A 21,029-nucleotide genomic window follows, 5' to 3' on the forward strand; every position below is an offset into this window, starting at 1 on the left:
CATTCATCTGTAGAAGTTAGTTCATGTTCTGTTATCAGGTTTCCATGTCTTCTAAAATAGATGACTGCAGGTGATGTCATGTCAGTTATTTCCATAATGAAGGAGAAGCTACAATTAAACATGGATGCCATGTTTAATGTGTGACTTTTTCTGAACGAGGCTGCAGGGATTCACATCTTTTCTGTTACTGTAAAGCTTTGTGAAAATTGTGTTCAAAGCACTGTGAGCTGCTTCAGAAGGAGTTTTAACCAATCTTTTTAAATATATTTTATTCAGACACATCAGCTGACAAAACCTTCACTCATCATTTAAGGACATCTGAAACATTTATTTGGCTGAACTTACAAATCCAAATATCAAGATATTGCAAGATATTTTCTATACATTACATACCCAAAAACAGTCATGAAGCCACAGAGTTTTATTCATCTCCTGTTGGAGTTCCAGCTTTCCATCTGTCTCTCCCTCCTATTGCACACACCTGTCTTAAAGACAGAGCTCATAAAATCTTTCAACATAACATTTTTTCCTTCATTTGATGACTGATTTCAACCTTTTTTTTTCTTTTGTGTTCGTTCTTTTAGAATTTCTTCGGGCTGATTGTCTCTGGCGCTTTTTAAAGTAACTGCAGGTCAGAAAACATGTCTCCTGGATCCGTGCACTTCTGGCACACGCAGGACGAGATCCATTGCATCTTCCACTGAACGCTGGAGCCCGTTTTGCAGGTGAAGTTCACTTTGATCATGCGGGACTTGTTGGGGACACAGCAGCGTTTGTCCTTGCAAACGCCACAGTACGTGGGTCTGAACTTCTTGGTGCTGGTGCAGCCCGACAGGCGCAGTTTCTCTGCCTTCTTCGCCTGGAACTTTGGTCTGCATGTCTTCCCCTTTGGCACCTGGATAAAAAACTCTAGTTGTCTTTATAGGTATTACAGGAGCAGGCTAAAAAAATTACAATATTAAGTTAATTTCAGTAATTCAACATAAAAAGTGAAACAGATTTTTATTGAAGAAATATTTTGTAGGCCCTACACATTCATAGTGAAAACTACTGACTTAAGTTGTCTTACATTAAGATTCCTTGACATAAGATGCGCTCTTACATGTTGCCAAAAGGTTATTTGTAAGTTAGTTCAGTTTTATGTCAAGAATACTGTAATGTTTGCACAAGAAAAATGACCAAAAAAAAAGTTGGTAATGTTTATTGATTTTTCACTGGAGTTCTGCTAATAAGTGAACCTGAGTTTCTGATGACCCACATGTCTGAGAATGACTCTTAGTCAGATTGGATATTTAAGTTTCCTGAGAAGATCAGTTTCAGGTCTTCATAATCTTTTAGCCATAATCATAATCATTCATTAATCAATATAGACATTTTATTAATTCTTCTCTAAATATCTCATAAATTTCACCTTTTAAGTCAAATTGCTGAAACACACACTTTTCAATGATACTGTAATACCCTGAGATGCACCGGTGTAGGGATTTATGATGCATCAGCACCAACATCGTTATCGACCCACATCAGTCATTTTTTAACAAGCCAATATTTATCTCCATCTTGCTGTTTTGTTTTGTTGTTGTTTTTTTGTTTGTTTGTTTTCTGGAGGAGTAGAGAAGGAGGTCGGTGGTGTGGTTTTTGTTTGGTCATCTGACAGTGATGCAGCAAGGGATTGTGGGGAGTCTAACTGAAGCAGTGTGAAGTCAGTGGTGTGGCCATCGAAGCAGTAATGAAACATATAATGGATTGTTAACCATAACAGCAATATTAATATGGGACAGCGATATTAGCCTAAATGTTCATATCGGTGCACCCCAACATCGTCATATTGAAAACACACGTTAACTGAGACGAAGTCATCACCTTGATGCTCTTCAGCAGGTTTTTTTCACACGGCCGCAGCAGGCACAGGCGCCGATCTTTCCTCATCTCACATTTTCCGTTGTCGTTGTTGACACGGACGGAGATGCCCAGTCCGCAGGTCTTGGAGCAGGGGCTCCAGGGGGTCGTCTGGACCAGACAGTTCTTCTTCCAAGCTAAAGGAGGATCCCTGTAAGCCTTCAGTGTTATAGTTAAAGGATGCTGTGTCACCAGCACCCTGCAGGGGGCGCTGGTCTGATCCTAATTACAACACAGATGGCAATTTAGGCTTGGAAATGTTTCAATGTGTAATACAGTCAGGGGAGAAAGTTAGAACATCCCAAGACGGCCATTTTTATTTTTGTAGAATATTTGAATATGTAGGCATTTTTTCTTAACTTTGACAATTTGAAAATAGTAAGAAAACTAATCAGATTTAGAGCTGAAAAAATTCATATTAACTGTGATTAATCTATTATTGAAATAACTGTTAACTAATTTAATAATTAAATAGTCGTCAACTGGAGTACATAGGTTCAAAAAGGCCCTCTGCTGAAAGAATGACTCACTCAGAGCAGTAATTATGCCAAAACTGTACAAAAAAGTATATTTTGCATTTATCCAGTTATTAATTTAAAAAAAAGTCACCAGCTCTACACTGTGTTGATGTTTAGTCAAGCAGAAACGGCTGATATTTTCACATGTTGTTGTTAGAAGTATTTTCTTTTTAGCTCCAAATGTTCAAGTATTCACTAAAGGAATGCTGTTACATTTTAGGCAAGACAATGCTTATTATTATTTTTGAAATGTTTATTTGCATTTTTGTATGTATTTCTAATATTGTACAAAATAAGCTTTAATGGCTATGAAAAGTCTGCGGAATGTGCCTTTTATGCCACGACTCGATTAATCATCAGATTAATCTATATAATAATTGATTACTAAAATAATCACAAGCTATAGCGCCACCATGTCTACATGGTTAGAGGATCATTACTTAGCATTTTGATGGATTCTGGTCTATTTAAAGCTCAGACTTCTCGTCAGTAGATGCGTTGCTGAGATCCATAGAGCTAACTAGGAGATTCTAGCTGCTCATGAGTCTGACAGGGGATTTAAATAGGCTCAAAATAATCCTATATTTGAGCCTATTTAAATAATGATTAAACAAAATAATTTACATGGAACCAGTGTAGGGACTTTGGAACTGGGTGGTGTGACAACGTGAGTGGCAGCGTTCTGGATCAGCTGCAACTGGAAGATTGATTTCAGACCTGTGAGAACACTGTTACAGTAATCAATGCAACTAAATATAAACGCATGGATGAGTTTCTCTAGATCTTGCTGGGACATTAGTCCTTTAATCCTGGAAATATTCTTCAGGTGATAGAAAGCTGACTTTGTAACTGTCTTTATGTGGCATATATTGATTAAAATAAATCTAGTTCCACTGTCAGATTATTTCACTCATAATGTGGCAAAAATGTCTTGTTATAAGTGAAATAATCTGCCAATGAAACTGGTATGTTTTCATCAATATTAAGAATTATTGACTGAAAACAAGTTCCTATGTTTTGCTGAAAAGTTACTTGTAAGTTAGTTTTGTCTTATTTCAAGTGAACTAAGATATTTGCATTAGACACAGAACTTAATGGGTAAGATTTTGTGTTTTTGCAGTGTTGTTCTAACCTGAGCTAGTGGGAGAATAAAGATACTAAATAGAAGTCCCAGGATTACCATCACTTCAGATCAATTTTCCTCATTTTGATCATTTCTGCAACGTTGAATCATCTGGCTACAATCATCTCCAGTATGGACGCCCGTTCCAGGCCAGTTACTCTGAGCACACACCTGTCTTGTATGTGGTCTCCTGCTGGTGTTTGCCGGGGTTTGGGCCGTTGCGGAGGCCGGCTGGTCTGTTGCTCATCAGAGGAGCGGGGCCCAGCAGGCCAGGAGGCTTCTGGATGAAAGCAGGCGTGCAGCCGATGGCTCCGCCTATGCATGTGCACTTATAGAGGGGGCTGGGCTGGAAGGTTTCCCCGTTCTCATAGTGGACCCCATTCAGGTCGCAGCCAACCGCCATCATGTCTGTTAGAGAGGGGAAATGCGTCAGGACTCCTCATGTGGTTTGCCTTTGAGCTCGGGGCCAGTTCATTTTTCTCATGATAAATACGCTCCTTTGAAAATATGGAATGAGGTTTTCCACACTTAATGTTCTCCAGCATAGAGATAAAGACCAGACTTAGTTTCATTACTTATGAGGATATAAAGTTAGTCTTTTATAATTCCAGTGTTTGTTTTAACAAATTATTTAATCCTCATTCAAAATTAAAGTTTTAGAAAATGCAACTTTAGAGAATCCTCAACATACAAATCATTGCTCTGTTACATTATTTGTCAAAACTGCAGCACGGACAGATGCTGTTGTAGGCCACCTTTCTTTCTTTTTTTCAGCCATTTTCAACCTTTCCATACACAAGTCAAAAAGTAATAATACTGAAAACATGAGACAAAACCAGCACAAAATTAGATAAAGAATATTTAGATTCCTGTCGATGGCAAGAACACAAAGTGTAGACTGAGAAAAGTGTAGCTCTTTCTACCTTCACTTTGTGATACATAAAGCATCGTCACATTTTTTCCTGCATATTTCTTCGAAAACATAACTCCAAAGAACTCCAGCTAAGTCTGTAGACAACCTTATGAAAGTAAACATAATCAGACATTATTGTATTTGTTTAGCAAATGGCTTAAATACTTTTTTTATTTAAAGAGTGAAAAACAGTTTTAACTCATCACCATAATTACTTCACACCTGCGCCCCTCAAACTGAAGAACATTTGTTTTTAATATTCATCCTGACCTTTAGCTTTTTTTTTTAATAAATCCTCCTCTTTTCTCGTTTGTTCCTTCACTTTCCTGTACACCTGGAAAAGAGTTTATTATAGAATTTGTACATAGTCAACGCTGTTCTGAGCGTGACTAATTTGTAACATTTTAAAGCATGCAGTGTGAAAAATATTTCATTAGTTGGATGAAAATAATCTGATGCAGTTATAATTCATACAGCTGTCTTCTGTGTTAGTTTCATACAAGTTTCTCCAGATCTCCACACTATAACTCATGTATGGAAGTGTTGGGCATTAAACATTAAAGGGATTTCTTATTTACAAAATATGTTATTGTATTTGATAATGCAATAGGTGTTGACATTTTAGCTTTTACGTTATCAATATGAGGCCTTCCATGCATCACCCCCAAAGATCAGATTTCAATCTGATTTTATGATAGAAACAGTTAAACTGTGACTGACATGGCAGGTTTAGGTGAGCTTAATAGTCTGATTAAACGGTAGATATTTATCACACGCACGTGAACAACAAAGATCTCTGGAATGTGTCTGATGTAAAGATAACAGAGGGCTTCTTTGAAAGCTCCCCACAGAGTAATATATCTAAAAAAATCTCCACAGGCGTTTTTCACACCAACGTGTTTTTGGATTGGTTTTCCAGCTAAGCTGCCCGGGGGCCAGCTCTGTTTGGACTTCACCTGTGCTTTTTGCTCTTGACAGTTTTCATCTTGACATTCCCACAAAACCTGTCAGACTTTGTGTTCATATGTATGGAAATATTCGTTTATAAAATACAACTAAGGGATCAACCAACATAAAGTTATGAAGTGGAGAACAAATGACACTTTGTTCACTAAATTATTTACAACTTAAAATCTTAATAGTGTGGTGTGCATCTGAATTGTGATGCACAATTGGTTCATGGATTGTGAATTACTGGAAGTGGACTTCTCATAGCTTTCTTCTTGCCAGCTGTTCATAAAGGTCATATTTGGGGTGAAACTAAAAGTTGTCTTAGTAGCAGAGTTTTCTTTTTTTGCTGTGACTCTCTGCAACTCCTTCAGTTCTCCCTGACTGATATGCTGTGTTCTTCTGTTATTTAGGTGACTTAAAGGGACAGTATTATGTTTGCCATTTTGAAGCACAATCAAGTAACGGCTACCTTCAGTTGTTATAAAATTAGCTCTTTCTGAAACTCCACCTTCAGGAAGTGGAGGAGCCATTAGAAGGCGGCACTAGGTCCAACCAGGTGTTTTGCACAGCTGAATGGTTGCCGTGGAGATTAAAGGATTTCTCCTTAAAGAATCAAGACAACACTCCATGTATGTTTGTGATGAGGGAATAACTTTATAACATGATGTAATGCTCAAAAAGTTGCTTTTTACATAATACTGCCTCTTTTAAACGGGACAGTTGATTGTACTGGAGTAAAATGGACTAAACAGAAATGCTGCATTTTCCACATCTCTTCTTTTCCTACCACTTTGTGTTGGTCTGTATGACATAAATAAACCAACACTATTTATGTCATTGAAGTTTGTGGTTGTAATGTCACAAAACATCAAGAAAAAAAAAACTTCAAGCGGAGTGAATACTTTTGTTTCTGTAGCTGTCTTGAATATGAAAAAAAAAAAACCGTTGCACTATTCAATCAAGAATGATCTTTCTGATTTAACTGTGTAAAGCTCTGTGACTTTTGACTAAATTGAAGGAGAGACACTTACATGCACACACTCCAACCTCATATCTAGGTTTGTCTGCTGAGAAGTCACAATACATGCCCTTGTGTGGGTCACACACATCTCTCTCATTGCAGCGCTCCCCTATCTGCCTCGCACAGCTTTTGCAGCAGCCGCAGCCGTCAAGGACGGAGCTCACTCCCGGGGCGCAGTACGTCCTCTCAGCACACTTGCAAGGCCACTGGCAGAACTGCCGCCTTTCGGCCGGCTCCCGTCCTCCTCTGGCAGCCGGCTGTTGCCCGTTTTTCTGAGCATCACCGGTGGGCTGTGTAAAGAGAGACAGAACATTCATTAAGAACTGGTTTGAATCAGTTTTTTTAACACAACACTTCCTTTAGACGTACACTCTATGGGTGTATTCACATCTTTCCGCCCTGTTGGTTTGGATCTTTTGTATAAGTGAATCCTGTGTGAACCAAAGAACTGGACCCAAACCCACTTTGTGAGGTGGTGTCTGTCCACTTCCAAACAAACTCTGATGCAGTTTGCTCCTGGTGTGAATACAAACTAACCTCAATCTGAGCCAGATTGAGGTTATGAATTTCATGAGGTACTTGTTCTAGGCATTATGGTAAATATTAGCCCTTCAGTGTTGCTATCGGTACTGCTGCATGTATCGATTGGTTTGTTGTTTCCTGCCTAGTGATGCTGCTGCCAGCATGTTGTGGGTCAGAGCATCTTGCCTCCTTCAGCATGCAGCAGCAAAACTTGCATTAAATGAGCTGCTCTTGACTTCCAAACTTTGTTGTCTCGCTGGGTCTTTGCTTTGCCCTGCCCCTGTTGTTTCTGTCCAATGGGAGAAATGATGGATTTGTTTACAAGTTATAGTCCACTTGCAAAAATGCATAATATGAAAGCAAACCGCAACAAATGAAAAGGATAAAGTCTGCTTTTGGTCCAGATCAAAGAAGTGGACCAAAGGACTTTCCTGCTGTGAATGGAGTACTGTACACTCTTGAACAAAACAGAGCCTAACAATATGTAGGAACAGTCTGATTTGATTGTGTTTTGGTACACATGAAGGCCAGTGATGATACTGGTATCCAGTATCTTGAACTCTTTTGAGGTTCCAAACCTCATCCATGACCATAAGATACGGTTTTAGACCGAAGGAACGAAACAAATGAAAATGAAGCTTTCTCTATAGTGTGGTCTGGAGTGGAACCACTGCTCCTCCACATCTTCATGTGATCATGATGATTTCTGTGAACCTCCCTTTGTTGGTTTTCTCGGTACATCACACATACCACTAGGCCCCAGTAGGTTTTACATCCCTTCTGCCCTGGGAACACTGGGGAGTGTCATGGGGGCAAAGGAGGTCTCTGTTTCCCTCTCGGGTCTGTTACCCAGACCGGAGGGTGCTGTGTTTTTCAGGGATCATTACCTGTACTTGAGTTGACTACGCGGAAGTTTCCTACACTGTAGTTTACCATCTGGATCTACTACTGAGCTGATCTGATGTTGTAACATCTTTACAACACATTTTTATGACCTTTAACACACCCCGCTTTAACCCCATCATTCTGTCCGGGTGCTTAACTAGTTTGTCAGTGAGTGTAATTAAACGTGCAAAGAGCTTCTGATCTGAAATCATCATATGACAGAACATTTCACTGTACATCTGTAAACTGCTTCTACATGCCTGATGCTCAGCCTGTCAGTCAGAAAATAACACTACAAAGAGAGAGCAACTGCTGATTGCTCTGTACAGTTTATTGAAGATCCCTTGCTTTTGTTCAGTAAATCCACTGAAGGTTAAGATTCCACAGCAGATAGCTACATGCCCAGGAGAATTTCAGGCCTACATGCAAAGACTCAAAACATGCATGGAAGCATCCATTCAGTATTTTCTTGTCTTTTTTCTGGTGTTTTTTTTTAAAGTTAGAAACATTTCAGAAGTCTGACTTTCTATATACTTTGATAGAACAATTATTTTCCCCAGAAGATGTATTCCAGGTCTTTTGATATACACTACAGGATTCAAGGATTTCTTATTGTCATACCACCTTTGCTTGTTTGTGGTACGAAATTCGGACTTGGGTTCCAGATTAAGAAAATTTACTACACACACACACGCACACACGTTTGTTTTGCTATCTTTGTGGGGACTTTCCATTGACTTCCATTCATTTCTACTAATTTCTACAGCCTAAACCTTACCTTTACCCTTTTCCTAACCCTAACCATCACATACCTAACCCTAACCCTAACCAAAACTCAATTCATACCTTAGCCCTAACTCTGACCCCTGACCCAAAAACAGGGTTTCCCCTCGTGGGGACCAGGCTCAGGTCCCCACGAGGAGCGATTGGTCCCCACAACGTAGCATATGTCAGGAAAATCGTCCCCACAAGGTATTACAAACAAACGCACACACACACACACACACACACACACACACACACACACACACACAAAAAATATATATATATTTCTTTATATATATCATCATATATACTGTGACAATGAAAATATTCCCTCATTGCCAAATCAAACGCATCTGGAGAAAGAGTTTAAATTAGGGCCGGGACATAAATGTTTTCATTTAGATTAGTTAATTACATAGATCTGAACATATAAAAAAATTAAGGCAATTAATCTTATTTTTGTTCCAGTCGGAACCTTTGTTTTTGGATGTTCCTGGTACACCTGTAAATCCAATGCACAAGCAACATCCACAAACTAAGCAATGGATGGCAGCCCGATCCCAATACTTGCGCTACGCCCTCTACAGAGTGTGTACTCAGTCAAAGTGAACATAGGGGTTTGGGTGCCAGGTTACAAGTGTGCAAACATTAGAAAATTGAAACAACTTGCCTATGCATCTCAACCAAAATGGCAGACCAGTTGCTGATTAGGCATCTGTACTGCCAAAAATGGCAGCACAACTACAACAAGCAATTGATTTTAAATGTACACTATAGATATTTTTTGCTTTCCAGAGTCTTTGCAGGAGATATTTGGCTGTTGAAAATGTGTTTTGTTGTGACACAATGATAGAATTTGATATTATTCACATGATTTCAATACTTTACATTTGAAAACTGTTGTTGTTGTTGTTGTTGTTGTTGTTTTGTTTTGTTTTTTGGTGACAGCTTGTTCATATTTCCAAAATGACAAATTTTCATCACATGATTTTGTCAAAAAAAAATGCACACATACTAAAATGTACTAAAATTCAATTTAACAGTCTTAAAAGCAGTTCCTCCTGCTATGATTCAGCTAATTAAACATATAATTACATATTCAGCTGTTACCCCAAAAGACCATATTTGATTATAAATGGCTGATTTATAAACAACAAATTAATGATAACTTTGTAAGGAACAAAGGAACACTGACTTTACTTCTCTATCCTGAGAAGAAAACATTTGTTTAAAAATTATGAGAATATCTCTATAGACTAGTTCATTTCAAATTTATTTGAAATATATTTGTTGCTGAGCTCTGGTCTATTCAATAATTTATCAGTAAAAAATTAGAAATGTATATTTTTGTCGATGTGTGGTTTTCTCTTAGAATATAATTCATTTTAATTATTTACAAACCCTCTAATTAGCTTTATTAAAGATTTTAATCAAGTCCCACCAGTAATGAAAATACCTCCATATTGGTTGTCTGGATGAAAGTCCAACACAGTCAAATCCCTTTACAACGGTTAATGAGATTTTTGTGTAATATATTATAAAGTACTGCATTTGTGAAACAGTCGAAGATAAAGTACGGAGCTGGATGCCCTGCTGCAGTCTGAGGCACCACCCACTGCAGCTGAGTTCTCCATCCTTCTGTTGCTTGTTTACTTAATGACATTGTTTTAGATGAGTGTCGGACTATGTGTCGATCATTCATATTTTGCTATTATCACGGTGAATATTTAGGCCGGTCGCAATAAACGATAAATCAATTAATCGCACGATAAATTAAAACCTATCGACCTCATTTTAATTATCGGCTTTATCATCTCTTCCTGCCTTTTTTTTTATTTCTCTTGATGACACTGAATGAAAAAAGGCTCAACTCCGGTGTTCTCCACTGACCTTCCCTTCCTTAGGGAAATAGGAAGGAAATAGGACATTACACTAATGTAATGTCCAGCGCACACGACACAAGTTGTCGGCGACTGTCGGCCCATTTTCAAAACCTGAGAGACCACACATTAGCCGACAGAAATCCTAGGTATAACGGTTCGATCGGGTTCGATCGTGCTGTGTGGTGTCCAGCCACAGAGCCATTATGGCTACAAGTCCAGTTAACTAATTTTAATATCAGGCATTAATCAATGCTTTATTAGAATCTACCTGTGATGCATGTGGCTAGAGTCAGTGTAAAGTCCTGACTGAATGAAAATCATTATAACCTATTTATGTCACGTTAACGAAGAACAGCTGAAAACTTACCGGGTTTATCAACTGCAATAGCAATTTGGCTTCAACTCCTCCCCTTGTTATTTATATATTCTTTGCACGAAATGTTAAATAAATATTAATGTTGTTTCCACATATCATCTCCGATGGACTTCGGGTTGCGCCGTAATTTCCCCTGAAAAAGCACGGAGGAGAATCCGCGCTTTCTGATTGGCTACCTGTCACATTCAGCGTTAAGCTCCCAGTCGGGGAAAACCCCTGATTTAGATCGGAGAGGCCACGACGATCTACATCACTCTGCAGGATGATTGGTTACGAAATCACCAGCGACAATCTTAGAACGGCCAACGATCTAAGATTAACTTGAGGGGAAAATAGGGGCAAAAACTCGTGTAGTGTGAACTACTGCATTAGGTAGTCAGATGTGCCCATCTTCTCTATTTAAACCTAGTGATTACTGAAGAGCAATATACAGACTTCATAATGCAGTATTTATTTCCACTTTAGCTTTATGTTGTTTACTCAAGTACGGTTTTTGTTAATGGAGACTGAGAATCCATTTTATTTTTGTTTTTGGTTGTTTTGTTTTAGTTTATCAGTTCCAGTGTTATGTGTTCTTTTGAAAATAAAGTGTATCTATCTATGGCAGGAAATAGTGTGAATTATTAGTCATTTCCATTAAATCAGTGTCAAAAGTTTTTGAAACAATATTATCGTTTATCGCAAACGAGCAACATTTGTTATCGTGACAGGCCTATGAATTTTCAACACTAAGACTCATTTCTGTCCTAGTCCTTACTATTGTTCCCATATAATCCACTTCCTGTCAGCCTAATGGTCTAAACAAATCAGAGACAGCATGCTGGCTGAGGTTCAGCACCTCCACCAATGGTTACACCCTGAAGCATCGCCCTGACTGCTCAGAGGGTTTGGACCTGCAGCAGATCACTAACTTGTCAGCAGCTTTTAAACATTTTCAGCGCTGCGTTGTTGTGATCCGGCATGATGATGATGCTGCTGCTGCTGCTGCTGCTGCTGCTGCTGCTTGTGCTCCACTTATGCTGACAATTTTCCAAAGGTCACTGAGGGTTATGCCCAAAATCTGAAGACTGTCTGCCGACTTCACTGAATGAGCTCATTTTATGGTGTAAAAACTGATTTCCATGAGCTTTTACCACACAGACTTTAGAAAACGGTGTTTGCCTGCTTAGTCTGTTGAAAGACTGTATCCAGTCCCTGAATACAGCCTGCATGCAAACAACATGTTAGCCTATCTATGTCTTTCTGTATGATGGTTAGGTTGTGATGCTATGCAGAGCACCAAAGCATCAGTAAGCTGGTCTTTTTTCCTCAAAGATGGATGCTGAGTGACGTCCTGTATCACCTGTCAGAGATCCACTCTGTCAGTGATGTGAGAGCAGAAAAAGATTTCTCTTCTTACCTGCTGAGCAAAGATGAGCACAAGAGAGCAGCAGAGAAGTGATATCATCTCTTCAGTGTGAAGGCTGTGGTGAGCTCCAGAGAAGGACTCACAGGGCGCTGAGTGAGTCGGACAATGAGCTTCAGGATGGACAGACTGGGAGAGGGAGAGTGGAATGGGGTGGGGTCGGGTCGGACGGGGAGAGATTGGAGAGCCGACCTGTTGGGGAAGGGGACAAAGCGCCTCTCTGTCTCCTCTGCAAACACACCTTTCCTCGCTCCGCCGATCCTGAAGGGAAATATTTGTCTTCATAACTGCTGGGTGGCTCCCGGGCCGTCCAGCCCGGCCCAGTTGTTTATTCTACGTCTGTGGACCTCGCTCAGATTGATCTTGGTGAAAGTGCTAAATCTGTAATCCACTTTGCAAGGCTGCACAGACATACACCCAGGAATAATTTAGCAGAGAAGAGAGAGGCCGGTTTTCAGGAGAATGTGCTGAACAAACTGGATTTCATGAGCAAAGTTCTGCTCATTAAACCCGTTCAGTCTTTTCTGGTTTGGTTGTTTTGGTGCTAAAGCCGTAAGGTCCGACTTAATGTGGAATGTATATGAGATGATATTTTCTTCCTGTTTACACTGATTAAAGACTCCATGTGACACAACCTCAATCCCTTGGGCCAAATCGCCTTTGAAGCTTCACATGGAACGATGCAGGAGGGAGCAGCTTCTTCTTACAGTAAAGGCCAAACATTCACTCCTCAGAGGTCCATGCATACTCAATACAGTCAATGAACAAACCTGAACAAAGGTTTGTTCAATATAGAGTCAATGCACAGTCAATAGAGAATCAATACAGACTCCATATGTCACATCCACTCAAAGGCTAATTTTGTTGACTAATTTTGTTCACTCTGTGTCATAGTAATCAGTTTGGCAGGAAGTCATGTTCACATGGAACTGTTTTGTACTCCGTCATGTTAAGGTGTGATTTACCTTCCAGTGGGGTCATGACCCTAAGCGTACAGCTGCAGTGGTACCAAAGTGGTTCAGAATAAAGTATATTTGTTACAACAGCCAAGTCAAAGTATAGAATTAAAATCAAAATCAAATCTACTAGAAGACTTGAAAATGAATACATCACTTTCCCTCCACTTCACTAATTTACTCACATTGTATTGCTCTATCATGTAAAATCAAAATAAGCCACATTTTACATTGTGATTTTATTGTACCAAGGCTTTGCTGCTACAATAAGGACGTGAAAGTGAAAAGTGCAGAGTGTTGCTCTCTCTGGTGCAGCCCACAGCCGAGGTCATTACAGCCAGGTGAGGTGAACAGGGGAGCGTAAATATTTCTCACCATGAAATGAGAAGCCAGCAGACACACCCAGCTCCGTACATGTTCTTGTTCACACCACAGCTGTTTTTACTGGCAGAACGAAACAACGCACCACGCTGTCACGTGTAGATTTGTGAACCAAACATGTAACCAAACATGTTTCTGTAGAAGCCTTGCTTTTTATGACACATACCATCTCCAAACGCCGTCTCCGGAATAAAATTGTTCTATTATGAATGTGATGATTATTAGCAATGATTGAACCAGCGATAAATCAGGGCTGATTGACACTTGCTTTGTAGCGTTCACAAATTTCTATTGATACATAATTTCGTAAAGCATAAAGTTATGCAGCGCTAACGATTTTCATAACTGCTGCAGTGAAACGTGACTCCTCCTTTGTGATGCCGTCAATCAGGACAGGCTGCAAACCTGCACTCACATGGCAGAGACTCAGAGATCTGATGACGCCTTATGAGTTTCAAGGTTAGGATCAATAATGCCTTCGGTCTTCTGCTGGCTTTCATGAGTTCACTTGGGAAATTATTAACTTCACCAAATTTAGGATGGTCCTAAAAGTGAATCAAAAATGGTTAAATAGTTTTCATGACATTAGAATAAAACAAAATGTTATTTTATTTTAAATGCTGTATTTAGGGCAGATGAGGCTGTGCACACAAGCTGAAATATCTGAAAACATTATTATGCATGCTTGTTTTTTAGAAATATTTTTACACTTGCTTATTTACTTTTTCTCAGACTTTTCACCATAAAATTTTAAGGTATGCTTCAGTTTGTTTCCTCTGAAAGTTGCAGGATTTATTGAGATTTTGAGACTGAGACTTCATCCAGATGAGCTCCTGGATACTAACATGTGTTGGTGATGATTATATCAGACGTCATCCAAGGCCTCAGCTGGAGTTTGTTTTTTTTTAACCAGCAGGGACACAAGAAACTCTGGATTCAAAGCCTTTGGTCAGATTTCTGAAACTTTTCGTCCACTGGGCTTTTCTCAGCTTCCCAGTGGTTGTGAGTTTGCGTGCAGATCCGTATGCCTGATTATAACATCCTGTCATCTGGAGTTGTGAAGGGACTGAGCATATACCTTTAATATTTACTCGCAGAAAAGCACAGAACGTTCCTTTAAAACTGCTGGACCAGCCGACTTATTTATTCCAGATTTTTTTTTTCCTTTGTCATTTTTATCAGTTCAGAACAGCATGTCTGCTGGCTGTGAGGACTGCATGCTTTAGTTGCTTCTTTTATGAGCAAGCAATGCTCCCACATGTTTTTGCCCACTCATCACTTCCAAACCCAACACCAGATGACATCTGTTCAATGAAATGACTGAAACGCCTCATGTTTTTTTTTGTTGTTTGTTTTTTACAAACAAGCAGAAATGAGAATGCACGATATCTAATATTGAAAGGTTGTTGATGTAAGATTACTGCAGTGCAGACTGAAGACGTTATTGTAAAATTAAAGTCATATTAATGAGAAGCCAGAGGAAGTGCTGGAGTAAACAGTTGAGCATAGAGCAGCGTTGTGTTGCCCCTCCCTACCCGCTGCTGTGCAGTGATCACAGTAAACACAAGGGTGATTGGCAGCACTAAGACCCTCAGCCTTGCTCTGATTGGTTGGTTGACGGAGTTGTGTATTTCTGCAGATGGCAGCACAACCAGAGGGAAGAGGTGGAGGAATTTAACATTTTTCAGCAATTATATATCTGAGTTAATATTGTCATGACATAGTGAGAGTTTTAGCAAAAACATTAAAAAGCATATTTTGGTAAAAGTTACCTCTTCCAGCTCTAGAGTGTAAACACTGATGTTCCTACATGTGCTAACTGTGTTAGCCCTGCATGAGGTCATTTGTCTGAATGCAAGAATTCTGGTCAGGATTTTCCAAACATAATTTCCAGAAGCTTTGGAACAGGACTGCTGAACACGCTCAGTCAGCTGCACGCCTCATATCAGTGTTTTAGAACACAGCATTCCCATGTGCAGCTCACTTTCAGGGTCCCAAATCATTTTTACTGATTTTAATAGCAGCTGAAAGGATGAAAGCTTTTTTTCCAAACGGCCGCACTTCAAACCATGTTGAATAATTGTTATGTGAAGTCAAAGCGTCTCAATCCTGCGCTTACAGTATGTTCTCTTTGAGTGCGGGAACTGCCTCAGGCTCATCACACCTTTCAGATGCATAATTACCATTTTTCTGTAATCTGTCATGCTCATGCTTTAACAGGTGTTGGTTTCACATTCCAGCTTTGTCGGGTTGTTTCTTCTCACCTGCCACTCTGACAGTACGGCTGAGTCTCTGTGACTGACGTGACCCCTTAGGGTCCGGGGTCAAAGTTTGCTTCAGGACATCCTGCTAGAAACCTAGTAAGGATTTCCAGGGAAACCACTAGTTTATAAATCATTAACTACTTATTCTTAAACAGGGGGTTATATATTTCTTTGTTTTATTTTTTTCTTCTTTTGCTCTTTCCTTTGGTTTGTTGTTTTGCTGCATTTCCTTCTAATTCATGTAAAGCAGTTTGAACTGCCTTGTTGTTGAAAATGTGCTACATAAATAAAATGACCTTACCTTAACTTACATTAAAATATATATTTAATGTTTTAACAAATTCTTAACAAAGAATGTGTTGTAAATATATTCACTCAGTGCTTTAGCTGTAAAGACATACCCTCCCTAATGTTATACAGATGTGGGACAGAAACATGGGGGATATTTTTATGTAGATCTATCAATAGATCAATAGTTTTATTGTACAGAAATCACAACGATGAAATCAGAACCACACAATATAAATTCATAAAAGCTCCTTAACATATTAATATGTCATAAGTTATTAATATTTCCATAAGCTTAATAGTGTTATTGTTTGCTTGTGTTTCTTTTCACTAACAGGCCGACTCTAGAACAAGCCGTGATCGTGTCTCTTTACTGAAAAATCTTGCAGTGTTGCCACAGTTTTGGGGTTTTTAAAAAAAAAATTTATCATTTTGGTCTTCAAAATACCAAATTTTGCACATAACTTTCTGCTTTTCTCACTTATTACATCATTTTATAAGCTCTAAACTCAGAACAGGAACATTTAGTTTACATACTTTAGATCAATATTTAGCTCTCTCTCTCTCTCTCTCTCTCTCTCTCTCTCTCTCTCTCTCTCTCTCTCTCTCTCTCTTTGCTGTTTTCTTTCATTAATTATTATGTACATTTAATCATGTAAAGCACTTTTAATTTTTGCTGAAAATGTGCTATATAAATAAAATTACCTCACCTTAAAATAATGAATAAAATGTTGTGATCAGTGAATAACCTCTCTACCAAATACTTCCTGACTCTTACATGAGTCAATTCTTGAACAGATACTTTTTACTTTTATTTTAGCAACTGTACTTTTAGTCACAGGTATGATGCTTTTGTTGTTGTTTTCTTCATTTTGATGTCCCACTTCCTGGTTGTCTGTTTGGTTGGATAACAGAGGGCTTAGTGGCTCCTCTGTGTGTGTTTCTCTGTATTTTCCCCAGTCTTAGCAGAGACTCACAGTGAGGCTCCATTTACAAAACTATGATCCACAAAGTTTGACCTAAGATTACATTTCTAACCCGTCTGGGACTGCTGCAGGTAATTTTTTTTTTGGATACTCTAGAAGGGCAGAGATCAGCCTGTCCTTTCACTCAAATTAATAACTAATACTAGTTATTAACACAGAGAGAGAGAGACAGGAAGGAAGAGGTCAGACAGCAGAAAGACGTATTCAGTGAAATGGATGATCAGCTTCTAAAGTTAAGCAAGCTGCCTTGAAAGCTGGTGTTTCTGGAGCAGCATAAAGAACACATACTGCTCTCTCTACTGTGTCTAATTATGTTAGTGCAAACTGCAGCATATTTCAAACCCCACCAAGAATTCCACATTGCAAAATCAAGATTTACTTCCAAAGGACGAATAGTTGCACAGTGGGACATCAAAACATTTCAATTCAATAAAAAAGCATAATAAGCAATTCTTCCTCCAATACTGAGACAGTCAGAGAAACTAACACAACAAGAATGAAATGATATGACTCAATAACCACAAAATGGGGACATTTGGCAATATATGTTACAATTATTACCTTTATACCAACTTTGCATGATTTTGTAAATAATGACAATTTAATGCAAAGTTGGCATTTTTTATGGACTTTCATTGCAACTTTTAGAGCAACTTTACATTAAAAGTGACATTATTTACTGAATGACACTTCATGACAACAGTCATAAACATTCATAAAGACTTCATGTTCATGACAGATGTTATGTCATGTTTATGACAGTGTCATGTCAGTCTTATGCACACCCCTTCAAAAAAGTGTTACCAATGGGTAAATATATTTTGAGAAGTACTTAAACTCAGTTTCACCACTCATTTAATTTGTGATTAGTTAATCGCAAACTGTTTATATGTCAATAAAATAAGCAACATTTTCTGTTCAGAAAGTCTTTCTTCTGCTAAATTATCTAGCATATCTTTGTTGTTAGCTCAACAAGTATATTTAGTGTTTTTAATCCGTTATTTATATCATGTACAGCCATTAGATTGGTGCAGAGTGTTTTAATACACATTCGTCTTTCCAGAGTTTCATGAACTCCTGATCAGTCATGAAGCTTCTTTAGAAATGTGACGTCTGTGCTGCTGCTACATGTGTAGCATTGAGATGCTATTTTAGGTTTGAATAGCTTCACTGGTAGGCTAACTGTTTTTAGCACAACTTGAACACAATAACATTCTTTTCCAGCGTTCCATCAGATCAGGTTTTGAAGTAAAACTGGACCAAGAGAAGCAGCTTTAACGTCCATCGCTGTTTGAGGAAGTTGCTTGTGTGTCGCATTTACAGGTGTACAAGAAACACGAGAATACAAAGGTTCTCCTGTAACCTTCATATTCCCAAGATTGATTGCTTTTAAAAAAAATGTTAGTGAGAATAAGTCTGGGCCATCCAGCTTCTCGTGTATTATAAACCTCAAGTGTCTTTTCAGATCATCTGATTTTATAGAATTTTATTGGGATGTATGTTTGATTGAATTGAAATGTTTTGGGGGGGGGTTTTGTGTGGAATATTTAAGACAGTATATGTTGTGAATTGGCACTATATATAAGTAAAGTGAAGTGAATTGAGTTCACTTCACTCAGTTTACTTCACGTGAGTTCATAAAAAAACATCTACTGCTGTGCCTTCTCCTGTTCATGCTGAACAGATTGTTCCTCTGGTTCCCTTCAGATTCGATCAAAATGAACTTTTTCCCCTGCTGCTGATTGTCTAAGCTGGTTTTGTGTTTTCCAGCATTTCTGCATTTTTCAGAACAAAACCAGCAGACCAACTAGCATTTATATCTATGTGACTGCCTCTGCTCATTCTCAACTCATTTACATATAAACTGAAAGGATCTCCATGTGGTCAACACAAGTCGAAAGCCTTATAAATGTTGAACTCCCTAAACTTTGAGCAGTGCATGTGAAAGAGACTCTATCTCCCCCTACAGTTTTTTCCACGTGAATGTAAATGAATTAAAGCTGAGATTTACTGAAATCTTTGACTAGTGGCAGAACCTGCAGAGGTCAGAAAGGAGAGCATGTTGCCTCAGTGACAGTCTGAATGGCATTTAACAGTAGTACATAATATCTGTGGGTATCTTTGTCAGAAAGAAACAACTTAATGGAATATACATTTAGTTAGGGGCAAAAGTTGTTGCTGTGACACAAAATTGTGTTTGTTTATTTACAAATAAACAAACACATATTTAGATTTAGAGATCAATTTTATTTATAAAAAACAGAAAGGCATTTATTTTTTTTAAGGCTGAAATAATTTATCAGATTAATCATTATTAATTGCTTTTTGAAATAATCAACACACAAATGTATTAATCTATTAATTGTTAACTGGAGTATACAGACTCTACCGGCTGTTTGCTGAAGGAACAAAGTAATTAATCCAGAACTATACAAAGGATGTTGGCATTTTGCATTTATGCTATGACAAACTGTAACTATGTTCTACCAGAACTCCTCACTGTCATAGATTTTCTCTTGCTGGTCGCCTTTTGCTATCCAAGAATCAAATAATCAGAAAAACTAATCACCAGATCAGCTCTACACCGTATTGATGTTAATCCAGCAGATAAAACTGAGTTTTTCACATTTTGATGTTTGAAATATTTTTTTAGCTGCAGATGCTTTTTCTGCTACAAATGATCCAGTGTTCACTACAGAAATGCTGTTAATGCATTTCAGGCAATAATCTATTTACTTTCTTATTTGATATTTTGTGTATTTGCATTTTCTTCTGCTTTTCTAATATTCCATTAAATAAGCTTAAGAGGTTAAATCTGTACAGCAGTTTATTTTACTCCAATAAATCGATTAAATAATTGATAATTAAAATATTCATTAGCAGTAGCTGCTGTTTATCTTCGCTCTCTGATTCAAAGTGTTTCATCACAAACTGACTCCAAACAGTGCAAAGTTTTAGGCACTGACTTTTCTAAATGCTTCATTTAGATGCTGTTCTTTTTATTTCATATTATTTCTAGGAATATATTTTGCATTTTAGCGTAGAACTAGAACTTTACCTGCCATTTTCTCCAAAGTACGGTTTAAGCTTCGTTATCTGATCACCACAGAGCCGATGTCACTGATGCAGATACACGTGAGCCCTTGTGTAACATCTTAGTTACTTAAAGGACCTTGTTGGGGGCGGAGCCTGCTGTGTGCCAAGCTGCTGTGACTATGCTGTGAGTCACAGGGATGCCAGTGGATGCCACCATGTTGGTGCATTCATAGGAAGTTGAAACGTCATTTTCATATCAGCGTGCTGATATGAATGTAGAAAGATTCCAAGAGGTTTTCATTCAGGAACATGTTGGTCAGAGCCACTCAGACTGCAAACGGCCCTGATCCGTCTGCAGCTTCTGCTGTAGTCAAAGTTTTTCTTTTTCAAATCAACACACTGCAGGTTTGATCAACAACTCCCTCAGTGTTATGGTAAAATAAGATGGAAACTTATTTTAAAGTGTCTTTAGCTGACATGTTCCTGTGTTTTGGGAGATTAACGCTTCTTTTTGCCCTCGCTTTTCTATTTCCTGCGTTTAATTTTAACAGAAAGTTTGTGGTGAGGTGTCTCTTCCTCATGGGCCCCCAACCTCCACTCCTCATTACTTCGTCCTTTTCTACTTTGGTTCCCCGACTCTTGGAACTCTTTTCTGTAAGATTTGTAGAATTATCTTTAAAGCACATTGAGGCCGGATCCCTGATCCTGACACACACCACAGCTCTCAGATTACCTCTCTGCTCTGTTCCACTTTTCTGAATGCTTCTTACAGGAGTCACTTTAAACCCAGCAGCATGAAGGATTACCCAAGCTGACAGGCAGGTCAGGATGTGATGACTGAAGAAATGAATGCAGTC

The 21,029-nt window shown here is 38.5% G+C and overlaps 1 protein-coding gene across 1 annotated transcript; it reads right to left on the reverse strand.

The window, feature by feature from the left end:
* Window positions 1-252: 252 nt before the first annotated feature.
* On the reverse strand, window positions 253-12,399 carry ccn6 (cellular communication network factor 6). The gene is made up of 5 exons (XM_015013265.2): window positions 12,256-12,399; window positions 6,436-6,715; window positions 3,712-3,948; window positions 1,864-2,036; window positions 253-895 (listed from the first exon to the last, which is right to left on the reverse strand). The coding sequence occupies exons 1-5, from the start codon at window positions 12,301-12,303 to the stop codon at window positions 617-619; spliced, it is 1,017 nt and encodes a 338-aa protein (XP_014868751.2). The 5' UTR covers window positions 12,304-12,399; the 3' UTR covers window positions 253-616.
* Between the last annotated feature and the right edge of the window lie 8,630 nt (window positions 12,400-21,029).

This window comes from Poecilia mexicana, unplaced genomic scaffold, assembly GCF_051168715.1.
Source record: "Poecilia mexicana isolate PSO_F unplaced genomic scaffold, ASM5116871v1 scaffold_21, whole genome shotgun sequence".
NCBI lineage: Eukaryota > Metazoa > Chordata > Actinopteri > Cyprinodontiformes > Poeciliidae > Poecilia > Poecilia mexicana.